Source organism: Tauraco erythrolophus, chromosome Z, assembly GCF_009769465.1.
Source record: "Tauraco erythrolophus isolate bTauEry1 chromosome Z, bTauEry1.pri, whole genome shotgun sequence".
In the NCBI taxonomy this organism is placed as follows: Eukaryota; Metazoa; Chordata; class Aves; order Musophagiformes; family Musophagidae; genus Tauraco; species Tauraco erythrolophus.
The window spans coordinates 62949681-62964274 of NC_141496.1; the positions used below are offsets into that span (position 1 = coordinate 62949681).

At 39.9% G+C, this 14594-nt stretch overlaps 1 protein-coding gene across 4 annotated transcripts in view; it reads left to right on the forward strand.

Moving 5' to 3' along the window:
- The window catches only part of NRG1 (neuregulin 1), a 147817-nt gene that overhangs the window by 121387 nt on the left and 11836 nt on the right, over positions 1–14594 (forward strand). For 2 of the 4 annotated variants that reach the window (XM_086628983.1, XM_086628981.1), the window contains one exon: positions 5066–5124. In XM_086628983.1, the coding sequence (XP_086485109.1) occupies positions 5066–5124 (59 nt within the window). Of the gene's footprint in view, positions 1–4343; positions 4412–5065; positions 5125–11470; positions 11495–14594 lie in introns of all 4 variants that reach the window. The other 2 variants (XM_086628980.1, XM_086628982.1) reach the window with 2 other exon arrangements.

Below are 14594 nucleotides of genomic sequence, written 5' to 3' on the forward strand. Positions count from 1 at the left end.
GAGCTGTAAAATCAGGGAGGGTGAATCTCTGTGGAAAAGGCAGTGGAAAAGGATTCTTATCCTGAGAACTGTCAGGGCCACCACTATTTTGCAAGGCCTTTTGATATGCCCTCTAATATTTGCCAGAACTGAAACTTTATGTTGTGTAGCTCAACAGGACGCAATACAGCCATGTAAGAAATAAAAGTGTGAGTATTTGAAAGTGGGTGTACTGGGAAACTGAAGAGACAAAATATGGTTCTTTTCTTATTTCATTAAAAATACAGATGTCTACTTTTAATTCTAGTATTCTAGTGTTAATTAAAATAAGTATCTAACCAGTACACATTGCCTTCATTGTTCTGAGAAAATAAATCTTCCCCCAGAACATGCCTGTGGAAACAGAATGCTTGAAATATGGTACTTGCTCTTCATATTTCTGCCTCAGTAGCAAGTTCACATTTTTCCATATGGTCCATCTGTTGAGAGCAAAAACAAAATTTCTAAAGCATGAGCCATATCATTCTAAATTGGTTTTATCCCTAACCAAAAAAACATTACTCAGATTCACAACAACCATGGAATTTTCCAAGTGATATCTCTGGTTTTGTAAAACCCCTTTTCTATTTAAAAAAAAAAAAAAAAAAAAAAAAGGAGTTCCTAAATCTATCTTCTGTTCAAATCTAACCGTGTATTAAAAAAAATGTGTTTTATACATAGTATAACGATCCAGACTGGATCAGTTCTTGCTCTTATGGATACTGGTGTGAACTTCAAGAAAATTCCCTGCCTTCAAGAGGTAACCATGTGGAATACTCAGGAAACGTGCGAAGACTTACTAATGCATTGTACAGCTACATCTATAGTATGTATATGTTCCCTACATGTATTTTAATTATGGCCCCAGACTAACCAAAGCAACCTCAAAATATGAAAGATGAAGAAGAAAGCTTTGAGACTGCTTAAATAAACTAGTGTATAGAATTTTCAGGAGTTTCAAAGGAACATGAGTCACATTTTGAAAACGTCATAGACTTCAGAAGCCTGGATGTTACTGGCTTCCTATGAGACTAAGGTTCCTAAGTAATTTCTGTTCAGTTGGAAATGTGTCCCCAAGTTCAGTGAAGACAAAAAATCAGACAGCTTCTTCAATAAACTTCAACATTAAGACCAGAATTCCTAGCGTTTGCTTCTTATTTGAAGAAAAATCTATAGGAACGTAATATCTGTTACGCTTTTTGAGTGTTCCTTTGAAGTATCTTACCATGAAGGCCTTGCTGGTCTGACTAATTGATTCCTTACTCACAGAGATCATCTTCTAGTGCTTTTGTTGTTACTAAAGAAATGAATTTACATCCACATTTCACTGGATGAAAATAATGCTTTTCTCTAACAGAAGAATGCTGTGTCTTTTCTTAACAGCAAAAAAAAATGAATTACATACTTTTTAATGATGTAGCCATTTTCTGTATCCATCTTCATGTGAAGGCCTTAGTGGAATAGAAACTGACAGAAAGTTCTTGAAAACAGCAAAAAGAGAAAAATTGTTTTCGTGATGCTAGCAAAAGTTCCAGAAATACTCATTCAACAGGCAGGATAGAAATACTAGTTCTGACTTAGACTGTGAAATGGACTACTAAATATGGAAGTGTACTGTACTTCCCATGAAAAAAAACATTCTCCCACAATGCATTTGCTTCTAGGCAGTGGATGAAATAGAAATATGAGGTCCTGATCTATTCAGCCATTCCTCTCCTGCCAAAAAGCCGTTTGATGATATGCATTTGATGTTCTGAGAATTGCCTTATGAACACATGGAAATACTGTTCTTTGCAACTACTACACATAGAGGAAAAAAGCAATTATTTTAGTGCATGTGGTTTAGTATTGTGGTTTCATCCAGTTAATACAATAAATATATAGTCTGAGTAGCCTTTTTAGGCAGAAGAGAAGTTAAAAGGCTCTCGCAGCGCAAATGTCTACTTGTTGCCCTGAGTTGCTCGACTACAACTTTTGCTAGTGTCATAAAAGACATTACATGGTTAATGAACTAGAAAAAAAGACACAACAAGAAATAACCTCTGGAAGCTTTAAGTAGGACAGAGTGTTTTGAAAACGACACCATCACAAGCTGTTTGTAAAAACACCGTCTACAGTAAACAACCCGCCAAACAGCACTGGAATCAGTGCTGCATCCGTATCTGAGCAATAAAGCGCCTTTAGCAGTCACACATAATCACAAGCAGACAGGCTCATCGTGGCCCACCCTGGACCCGTTCTTGGTGGCAGGTGCTGCAGTCCATTTGCTGGCTAAGGTTTCAGAGTGACTATGAACACACCTGAACTGTTTTCAGCGCCATCTCAACAGGGCTGACCCTGCTTGTCTGGAAGCGATTTCAGCGTTGTCTGCACCAGAGCTCGAGTTGTTTTCATCCACTCCGCAGCTGCGCCAACATCTGAAAACAGACACGGGTGAAGCAAGCAACCACCACTGGCCAGTGCCAGGAAAAAGCCTGAGGCTTTTGATCAGCAGCATGTTCATTGAGATTGTGTAGGGTTGAGCCTAACCAACAAGATGTAGAGGTCCCTATAAAGTGAAAGCCAATGCAGGTGTGAATGCCGGCTTTTCGGGGATGGATATTTTATCAAGATCACCATAGTGCAAAATAAAACTGAAATCACAGGGGTAAAAAACTTTACTCTTGTTCAGTAACACAGATCAAAATGCCTTCTATCAAAGGCGCAAAAAGTCTTTTATCGTACACAGCAATATCACCTTTTCATAACAGAGTTATCCTTGTTGTATTTTTGTCGACTGAATGTGTCTGTGGGGACTGGGATCCCTCCACACTGGCTACTTATCGAAAGATGTGACTTTGGCTCTGAAGAACATAAACTCCTTTCCTGGATAAACAAATCGTTGCAACAAATCAGCTCCAAAGAATTATCTGCACATCTCAAAATACTACTTTATTATGCAAAAATCATTCCTATGTGGTTTATTTGAACAAGATACTAATTGTTGTACCAGTGCCTGCCACTGGTCCTCTGCCAGAGTGCTTTTCTGGAAGTCCCACTTGTACAAGGGCAGCATCTCTGACCTTTAAGGCTAGAGGCAACTGTGGAAGAGTGGAATGTTAAAAATCAGGACCACTTTCAATGCACATGAAACTCGAATGGGTAGAAGAGGTCGAGGATTGTTCTGAACAATGTGCATTTGCAAATAAGAAGGCTCTTTGGCCCCTGTTCAGTAAATGATGAAACAGTTTGAAAAGGAGGCTTGCACCAGATAAGCAGCAGGAGAAAAAGAGAGGGAGATTGTTGCACCATGGCAAATTCACGGAGAGCATCAGAAAGACAGGCAACACAAGTCAGGTGCATTCAAGGAAGCAGATATCAGGTAATTTCAGATTACACACTGAGTACGAGTGGATAGAAGGAGGAAGAAAAAAGATTGCTATCTATAGATGTTTATTGTGGTGGACAGTCATTGACACGTGTCTGAAGCACAGCAGCATGCATTGCTGTGGTGATATTTTGGAAGCATATGCCTGAGCTCTACTCCAAAATGGAGGGTAAAGGTGAAGGAAGAATTGACAGCCATAAGAAAAGACAGGCGAAGAACAGAAGAGAAATTCCTTCACTATGACCAAGGAGAAAGCTGCACTGAAGTTTTCGGCAGAAGAACTTATGAACTGAAAGGGCAGGCAGCTGTGGGGCTTCAAATTTTGAGTGCACCTCTGCCTTCTTGTCTTACTTGTTGACTGGACTGACTATTTTTCCATTTGTCAGCCATGTTGAATATACTTCCTGCCTTTGGGTTTGAGTTTGTTTTCTCACTTTTTGGAATTTTTTTTTTGGCTCTTCTGTGGTTGCTGTTTTAACTTTTCCTCTTCAAAGGAAATTACTGGAAGGCACAACATGCCATTACAGAAATAGGGAAATCGTGGTATTTTCGTAGATTTTATGTGACTGATGAAAGCAACAGTGTAAATTGCTGTTATACACTGCATTGCAAATTTAAAAAAAAAAAAAAAAAAAACAACTTAATCTGGTCCCTCCATGAGGTGGAATAAGCAATGAGCTGGTATACATTTTTGCTAGCCCTGATTCTTCTTTCTTTTTCAAAACAGACAAGCAAAAAGCCCTCCTAGATTTTTTCTCTCATGGATTTTTGCTGTAAATTTTGCAAAGTGTTATCTTCTGGAAAGGTTACACTTTCTTGCCCCTTTTTCTGATCATTTTTCACTAACACCTAACCAGGAGGTCACTTAATGCACTCCCATCTCCATAGGCCAGCAGATGTCAGTCTGTTAGTGCAGCGGTTTTGGTGTACTGTTGCTTATCACGTTTTTGCCCTTTAGGTGCCAACCTGGATTCACTGGAGCAAGATGTACTGAAACTCTGCCCATGAAAATCCAAAACCAAGAAAGTATGTTAAAATAATCTGAACTTTGCTTTCTTCCCCAACTACAGCAACAAAATCAATAGTACTTGGTGTTTTCACAGTTCAGCTGGAACCGGCGTCTTTACGCACTAATTTATGACCTGATTCTCTAAAGTAAAATCTGTACACTGTGGCATTATTGACCTCCAAAATGTTTCTCATTTGTGTGACTTTTGATCTTTCCATCCGTTCACAGATGCATTTGTATTGCACACACAGGCAGCTTTCTTGTTGGGGAGGCTGCTGTAAGGTGCAACCCTAAAAGAGCAAACTCATGGAGATGAGTGATGTACAGATCTTGTGTCATCGCTGCCTTGTGGAAAGTGCATCCTAAAAGCAATTTGGGAATTTGGAGTGGTGAATTTCTGTCTCACATCTCGAAACACACTTTGATCTAGATTGGTTTGGTTTTGGCTGTTTTTTCAGGGGGAGGATTTCTTTTCATTTCCACAGAGCAAATGAGTTGCTCTCAACATCTTGAGCCATTTTGACGCGCTAAACCGAGATTCCGTTTCTGAAAGTGAACTCACCAAGTCATATCAGTTCACACTGAAGGAGCTTCTTTCTTAGCATATATTCACCTCTTCTCTTTTCTCTGTTTTTTCTCTACCATTTTTTTTTGTTTGTTTTTCCTCTCAGGTGCCCAAATGAATTTACTGGTGATCGCTGCCAAAACTACGTAATGGCCAGCTTCTACAGTACGTCCACTACCTTTCTGTCTGTGCCGCAGTAGAAGCATGCTCAGTCGGTGCTGCTTTCTTGTCGCTGCATCTTTCCTCCAATTTTTTTTTTTTAATCTGTAACTAGATTTGTTGCCTAAGGCCTAATATTGATTGTCTCTGCCTGTTGCATGAAAATGATAACAAAAAGCAATTGCAATACTCTCCTGGATTGTTTGGCATTAAGGTTATGGGGAAATGTAAAACTTAGGAACTCTGTGAAATTAACACTGAATGGTGTGATACGGACTCCTCACTGAAATCAAGCAGTAAAACCGCAAAAATTACATTTTGAAAGTCTCACGTTTTATTTGCCACAAAAAGCTTATGAGTCTCTATACAGGGCAGTACTCCCCCAACAAAGGGACAGGTAGCTAATCCTCTACTTGCATATGAGGTTTGTGTTCAGATCTACAAGTTAAAAGTAATTGACATGCTTACATCGTTTCTGATGAGCACATGCCAAACAGAATCAAAATATTCTTCCTCCTCATTGTCCAAGTTTCAGGGGAAAGAGCACAAAAAGAAAAAGAAAAGGGGGAGACACAGCATAAACAATGGGGTCTGACATATTTATTTGTGGCTAACAGGTGCAAGCGATCAAATATTGCAGAGCCAGATTAATTGGTCAAAGAAATGTACCAGACACACACACAAACACACACGCACACGCACACACAGGGGACTCTGTCTGTGTCAGACTGCTGGTAGAATCAGCACTGCAGTCACATATCTCATAAGCTTTCCCATGGAGGGACGGGTTAATTACTCTTGTCAAGGAGGAAACAGAAAGTACACTGAATATTTTTTCTCATTGGCTATAGCAAAGTCAAAGGTAGCATATAAGAAAATTGCTTAGATCTTACATATTAATACATGTGTACTATTCATAATTAATTGTCACTGGCATCAGAATGTACTATGATCTAAGAGCAGTGTTATAGAAACTATTTCTTTGATGGATTACTTGCCAGCACAGAAAGATTTGAGAGACTATATGCTAGCTTAATTTAATTTCCATTAGTATATAGGACAAAAAGCTGTTAGCATATGCTGGACATTTTGGAGCCTGAAGAGATGCATAGGTTTTCTCTTATACTGATGGATGAAAATGTCCATACATAATTCATACTGCCCATCATGGAAGCTACCCGTGTAAATCCCAAGGGTGCTGACTGGTGACCAGACCTTCCAGCATTCAAGTGTGTATTTTATGCCCTGTTTTAAAAGCTTTATTAGACATTAAAATGTCTCTGGTAACTATGGATTTGAAAATTTTTATCCTGTTACGTGTTTAAGTTTACCAAATGTTAGATTTAAATGGCCTTTTCTGTGTATTGTGGTGAAAAGTGCAGTTAAGATTTCCTGAATTTAGAAGAATCATTTAAAAGGAGATGGTGTAAAAATAAAAGATCCATTGTATGCTGCTGAGTTTACCCTGAAAACTATTAAAGAATTGTATGTTGATCATAAATTCATTTTCCTACCTGGGGATTAAAAAAAAAAAAAAAAAAAGAGGTTTAGGTGGGTGTTACTTCATTAGTTTTTCAGTTCCCTAACTCTGGTTGGGATTTTTAAAGGAATCTTTGGGCAGTAAACATCAGGCTGAGATTTTCTGAAGTTGCCTCTATGGAAAAGGCATAGCTGCCCTTGCCTTGCTACAAGAGTTACTCTCAGCTGTGAGTACTTAAGCTGGTCCAGCCTTCCTCTCCTTGAAATACTCTGGCAGGAGAGCACACCTCTGCCTACCTCAGGCTACTCAGAGAGCCCCAGGCGATGGCTGAGACTTGAGACTCTGGCACTTCTGCTTACCCTGCATCTGCAGTATAATATCAGGTGTCTTAAACTGCTACAAATCTTAAAATTACACTTTTGGAAATCATCCGGTGAGTGTACATTTCTATTAAACCAAAAAAAAATCAATGAAGAAGCATTTATATGTCTTTTTATTATTACATTCAATGCAGACCAGAGCATGCAATTAAGAAGGGGAGTCAGAATGAGAGTTATCTTTAGGCAAATGTTGCACTTGGAGGCTTAAAGACAAGCTCATATTTTGTACGAAGTGTTGCAGGTGATTTGACTTAGCTCTGTAGATGCAGCCTTTGCAAAATAGAGAGCAAATTGGCATGTTAAACAACGTAAGTGCCAGTAGGAAACAAAACTATACATGTAAACTATACAGTGCTATCTAATTTTACTTGCTTAAAGAAGAATCTTTCTTCATTTGGAAAGAAAGGGTCACCTGGTTTCCACACCAAGCGAGCCTACTGATGAGCTGTTACTATCTTAAGGCTCTGTATTTGGCAGTTGAGAAAAAGTTAGCTTCAGAAATCTGCCCTAGAGCTGGTATTTGTAACACAGTCCTGAAGTTATGAGCTTTACTGTTATGAGGGCCTTTTGCAAGATCAAAACAAGGCTGATGCTGCGCATTCTGGAAATACCGTGTCCCAACAGAGTGCAAGGCTAACTGGCTTATCTTGGAATTGGTTTGGTTAGCCCTGGAGAATTCAGTTACCATGGTCCATTAGAAATAGGTTCAAAAGGGACACTGGAAGTTAGGTGGATCTCCATTTTAAGAAAAGTTCTTCCATAGTAATGTCTTTCCTTTCTGTCAGTGGAAGTGTGAGCATAACTGGGAATGGATGTGAAGGAGACTACTGGAAAGCACATGTTTAGGCTGACTGACCCTTGGCTTCCAGCTTTGCAAACACACCAAACAAAAGGACAACCTGCTGTGGCTGAGAAGCGATGGCTTGTTAGATTCCCTACTGCCACAGTTTCCTCCAGTACTGCAGCTACGTGTTTTTTCCCCTTCAACTGGTGCTTACCGCCACTGCAGACCAAGGGAAACTAAGAACAAACTGTGCTAGTTTTGCTTATCTCTGGAGACTGGCTGGCACACGTTGTAAGGTTCTTTCCTTGAGCACAGCAGTCATAGCACCTACCAGGTGTTTTCACCAATACTATGGCTTTTTGCTGCAGCAGTTTTGACTTTGAGGCTCGTGGTCCACCATTGGTCTATAAGACACCAGAAGGTGATCCACAAAAGTGTTGCAAAATTACATTTGTTCCATGTAGGTATATTTGTTGTGTTTGAATGTTCACACATTCACTCCTTAGAAGTCAAGGAAGCAAAGCAAATGGAGGAAAATAAAAGCAATGTATTAACATTAAAAGTTTTGGCTAATTCTTGTGTAGCTATGCATGATAACTCTTATAGCAACACTGTGCAGAATGATCCTTGGGATAAGAAGGCGGAGCCTCGGATTAATAGAAGTTTGAGGAAACTTCTCTAGAGCATAATCACAGGTAAACTCTTTGTCCTCCCAGACACCCCAGATGGGCCAAGGACCCCACCCAAAGGGCCAATTGACTTGCTTACGTCACTAGTGAACAGTTATATGTAAATTGTGAATATAGAACAACTTGTGGGTCATCCTGTGAGCCATCTCGGGCATGAATTAAATGTGGTCCCTGCCTTCCTGAAGGCAAATGTTTCAGCATAGGACACCAGTTTAAACTGTGTCCATTTCAGCTCTGCCATACTTGGTGAGCAAGAGAGGCAGAGGGAGATTCTGTTTAGATGACAGCCCCTGCGTCGTATTGTCAGATGAGCCTGGCTGAGAAATTAAAGGAGGCAAGAGTTGAGGAAAGCTATGATATTCTGCAGGGATGACCAAAACTGCTGTTCCACTGTAACGGCCTTGATTTTTCAGTCTTTCCACATAAACTACAGATCTTCAAAAGTCCATTTTCAGGAATTCTGATAGCTCAGCATTTATCATTTTCTCAAGTGGTCACATCTGTGTGAGGGTACTAGACAATCTTACCTGAAATTTTCATTTTCTAAAGCCTTTCAGCACCCTAAATTATACTCCTTATGTGCTGAGACCAAGACTACTAAATGATACAGATTTGAAAAATATCATTGTCCATCTTCTGCCAAGGTTAAAGACGACAGTTTTTCACTATAAACTGCTCAATTAATGCTCATTAAATGCTAGAACTGCTGTGATAGAACACTCTAATTAAGAAAGGACATTTTTTATACTCGTGAGACTCAAATCAGTTGTAGGATTACACTTTTACAGGAGCCATAGGACTTAACATTGCAAGTTCAAAATTGATTTTATAGCCTGAGTACTGCTGAAATGAACCAAGATTTAGGATTCAAAGTGGATCCTAAGCCTCACGGAGAGACACACCATCCCAGCCCCTCAAGCAGAATTGGCTGACATGTATGGGTTCTGCTTTGTGATAGTTTGGGGGATTTTAGTTTGTTTTCCATTCAAATTACCTGAAAAAGGAACTTTTTTAGACTTTCTTGTTACCCACAGAACACATTTAATAAGAAAACTAAACAGTGACTTAAGAAACATGGCACCTTGATGCTTCAGAAATGAAATGGACCTCTCTGCTGCTGCATGCAGTTGATCCAAAAGAGTCCTTCCCTTTGGTCAGGTGCTCAAGGTCTCCACACAAACCTGCAACAGTGTTCACCCCTCACTGGGCAGAACCATGCCCCCAGGCTACCCACCCACCTAACTCTATGAAGTAGCCACCCCAAAATCTTGGGTGGCCAGCAGCTGTGGCACACCACTCATGAGCTCAGCATGCAGTCCTGGAGGACCTGTTCCAGCATTTCCAGGCATGATACTCTTGTTCTGTAGACCCTGCACCCCAGCATGCTACAATATACCCAAGGAGTTGTAGCGGAAAGTCACTTTTTTTTGAAAAAACCTGCGTCCCAAGCATTTTTTCTTCCAGTACTGCCCCCACAAAAATTACATCCAGAATGAAAACCGAGTTGTTAAAAATAGTCAATTGTATTTCTTCTTAGAGCACCTGGACAAATATTCAATAGAAACTACATTGCATGTAAAAAGTATGCAACAATATTGGGTTAAATAGGAAAAGTTAAAAAATAATGACCTCTATATAAAATGAGAAGTGTTGCGGTATTCTGCTTTCTTTTAATCAGGTCTAGGGAATGTAGCTAGGAATACCAAATATAAATAAGAGCTACATGACATCTAGGTTTGAATAAGCAGTGCATGTTTCTTCAGCATGTTTTCTTGTTAGGGCATTCAGCCAGAATATATTCCCATTTTAAGTACCAACTTCCGATTGAATTATTTGAAATAGAAACTGCATGATATGAATGACTTCCCAAAAAATTAAATTATATCCAGGCTAGACATCTTACCTATAAGCAAGTGTAAATACAGCAATATATATGCATGGGCATGTCATTCATTTTGTTGAAGACTTAACCAAGCTTTCTATGCAACTAATGTATATTGTTAGCAGTGTTCATGTAGGCATGTAATACTGGCTCTTTAGGAAGAGACCGGGATGGATTCCAACTTACTTAACCCTTAAAATGTTACTGATTGACAGGAAAGAATTGGCGTTCCCCATGTGTACAAACTACATAAAAAGTCCATTTGATCAGAAAATTAGAATTGGATTTAAATTTCACAGCACACAAGGACAAAGAAAGTGAGAGCTGCCATGGTTATGGTGTTGGCCTCATGGGAAGTGTCTCCTAGGGTACCTGCCAAGAGGAAACCTGTATTCCTCCTCACCCCAGCAGCTGGGGCCTGGGGGTGCTAGTCTGGGAGTGCAATCCATATAAATAACATGAGCTTCTTGCACCCCAGGGTATATCCAGCTGGTGGCCAGTGGGTGGTTCTGCAGAGAACATGCAGCAGAGCCCAAAGGCCGGGCAACAGGGCTTGGCTCCTCAGTTTCTTGAAATGTGAGCACTGCTGCAGTCAGTTTGCAATGCTAAGAAGGGCTCCCACTGCTGAACAAACAGCCTCAGCCACCTCCAGGTCGACACCCACAAGAGCAAGGACCTGCATACTGGGGACAGGAGCAGGGATCAGAAAGGAGGGCAGTGCAGAACCTGTTTGCAGGGGAATGCCACCCCTTGTAAAGCATCCCTGTGCTCTCACGGTCCCATCTGAAAACAATCAGCCATTTCAGATGGCGTCCTCAGGCCGTAGACCCCTTCATATCAGTAAGATCTTTAAGGGTTAATGGTTCCTTCTGCACTGTGTCCCCTGCACTGTGGCTGTTCAGATCCCCCATACATATTTTGGTGTGTAACCCTTGCAGAAGGTCTGGTCATGTAGCTTACAGAGGCGCACTTGAGCGCTGCCCATGTAACCACACGCCCCTTTGTTCTGTTTCCTGTGCAGACACAGAATAGCCATAATTCGCATATGTGATTTATTTTTGAGTACAGTGTATTGCTCTTTTCTGAAACTTTTTCCTTTTTCTTTCTTTTTTTTTTGTCAACTTTCTGCATTGGCAGAGCATCTTGGGATTGAATTTATGGGTATGGACCAATCATTCCTTTTAGCCTGCAGATTTTAGAGCCTGAGAGATAAACCTCTTCTTATTTTTTTTTCTCCACCTCCCCTTTTCAATTCCTAACCAATTTCTTTATGCTTTAGAAGGGATCATACAGCTATAACAACAACCCTTGTCAAAACATTAGTGGAGATCATCTCACTAAAACAGTAGTAGTGATACGATAGTCCAGACCTAAGGAGTTCTAGGAATTACTGAAGTAATCATAACATAGTGTATATTCATTTTTCTGCTGTGTAATTTTGACTTGTTTTGACATTTGTGTTTGCTAAGCTTTTCTAGGGTTGCTGAATTTTGGAAACACTGTAAGCATTAAGCAAAATGACTAACTCGTCTGCAAAAAAAGATAAGCTGTTATAGCAACTTTAAATTCTGGAAATTTACAGTTTTGAGCTCTGGTTTCCAAGTAAAGTTTTATGTCTAAACCCACAGCTAGGTATGTAAATCAGATGCATATACATATACATATGTGACATGATATGCATATATACATTCATTCTAGATCTGTAAGTTGGAAATGAACTGAAAGTAGAAGTTTACAGCTAGACTCCAAATCCTCAAGTCAGCAAATATATTCAATATTTCTAATGCTAAACTCATGTTACACCCAACCAAGAACACTGGCAGTGGGTGCTATTTTTACACTTCAGCTTAAAGATAATAGTAGATCTTTTAAATAAAAATAGATCTTTTAAATCCTCTTCATTAATAGACTGTACTTATCTGACTAACATCTAGTAATCAAGGGTACAAATAATGCATTTCTTAAACAGGCTAACTTGAAATTCAGATCAATTTTGCTTTGGGATCTCCTAAAATTGTCAGCAAATGAGAAGAACCAGACAGTGATGCTTTTCACACAGTTGTAGTTCGTGTTCTTATTAAAAATGCTCCACAAAAAGTCATTAGCTTAAGTTGTGAACTGTGGAAAACCCATTACCAGTCCAAATTTAAAAAATCTCTCACAACCCAGCTTATTGTTGTTATTATCACAAGATGATATTAATTCTCACTCATAAGTACTAGATTGTAGTAGAAGATATATGGCTACATTAACATATGAGGAATTAAATTAAAATCCTTTGAAAAACTGACTTGCAAATTTTGCTTTATGTGTGAAATTACATCAGTGGAACCACCTCTTGGAATGAAATTCTTGTAAAAATCCCCAGACCTGTAAGAAGAAAAACTTTGAAACAGAGCAAATTTAAGACCATATATATTGTCAATTATGTATAAATTAGGGTTATGTGAAATTAATTACATAATGTGCATGTTCGAAAGGCTGCACATACAGGGACTTAATATCTTGACTTAATCTCATGTGGATTTGATTTTCCTGGTGTTCCACAGGGGGAAAAAAATATATTCAAATGATTTTTAATACTTAACCTTTTCTAAATTCTCACTGCACATACATTTCTCTACGGACTTTTCCCCATGGCTGCTGTTAATTTTTTTCAAGCTAGCTGGATGAGCACTGCAAACACAGCACGTGTTATTTGGCTGGACGTCATTAACACTCATGAGAGAGAGAGGGCAGTTTTGGGGAGAGACCAGTATAACCACGAGTGCCCGCCACATGAGTTCAGTCCCTGCTTCACAGGGGCACAGACAGGTTTACATGGGAGCTTGCTGGTTTGCTGGGCAAGACATGCCTGGACGCGTTGTGCCTCCCCAGGCAGCCGTTCTCCCCATGGCTTGAGGGAGGGCATGGTGGAGTCAGTGCAGTTTTTCCCTGAGTATAAACAACCAAGAAGAGTTTCCGCTGTTAGTTAATCATCTTCCTCCTCTCCCGTCCCCTCCAAGAAAAACGAATTGATACATCCTTACTCATTTTGCTTTCACAAGCTAACAGCTGACAGCATGACCAAAAAAAAAAAAATAATAATTCAGTCAGTCAAAGCATTTCAAATTTGCCCCTAAATTGCTTAGCGCAATTCTCCTGTTTCCTGTGACATCCTCATAATACACCATTTCCATGGCTAACTAATAAATGCTTTCAGAAGGGGCAAAAATGGGAAGGGGATCAAGTGCCACTAACTAGCCTAGGCGAGGAGTTATGCTGTATGAGAAATCCCTTCACACTCCGCTTCAGCCTTTTTTTTATCCCCAAGCATTTCTTCACTCTGTTTTTTCCGGTATCAAGCATGCTGTGCCAGGCCTGCAGTTGACTTCTCAACCCTTTAACCTTGTCTTTCCCTGTATTTCACCTTCTTCTTTTTCTCTTTGTCCTGTTTTGGTTTGGAGTTTCAGTCCTTTCTTCCTTCCCTTTTTTGACTTTCTGTTCTTGGAGTTATATTTTTGTTTTCTTTAATACGTTTTGCAGCATCCTAGTTTTACCACACTCACTTCTCCCCCCCTCCCCTTTGTTAATAATCAGTGCTATTAATTTTGTCTGACAGTGATCATGACCTGTTTGCTGGTGTTTTGGTTTACTGTGGGTTTGGCTTGTAGGACAAACTCGTTCCATGGTAAGGTGCATTGTATCAGAGAAATGAAGATGTCTTTTTGCTTTGTGTTTTATTACCTGGAATGTTTGCCATTTGCCCACAGCAACTTTAAAACTAAACTAGGTAAGCCCAAGAAACACACCAGAGGAATGACTGCTCCTTCTTTAATAGGGAGCATTTTCTCCTCAACTGGCATGGACATCATTTAAGTGCCTAAGCTTGGACAGAGACTCATGGCATATATGAGGGACCTCTGTGCATCTCTGTACCTCCTGGTGAATGGCCCCACAGATCTTTTATGTCCATGTAATTCCCTTCCAGCAGGAATAATGCTGACATTTATCCCTAAGGTAGTGTGGGGCTATGCAACTTTTATTCATGCGTTTATTTTTAATCTCCTGCTGGTATTCTGACTGTGATCAATATTGCAGCCTGACCTAAGGCCATCCTCCAGGGCAAGTTTTCTGGACTGTCTGCTTAATCCAAACTAAGACTTGAGAAAAGCTAGGCACCCACTTTTGTCCTAAAAGCAGGAATGCAAATCCACATGCATAAAGTGTCAACACAGAACACGCTTCTGTTTCATTGCTCCTTACATAACATTTCCCTGGC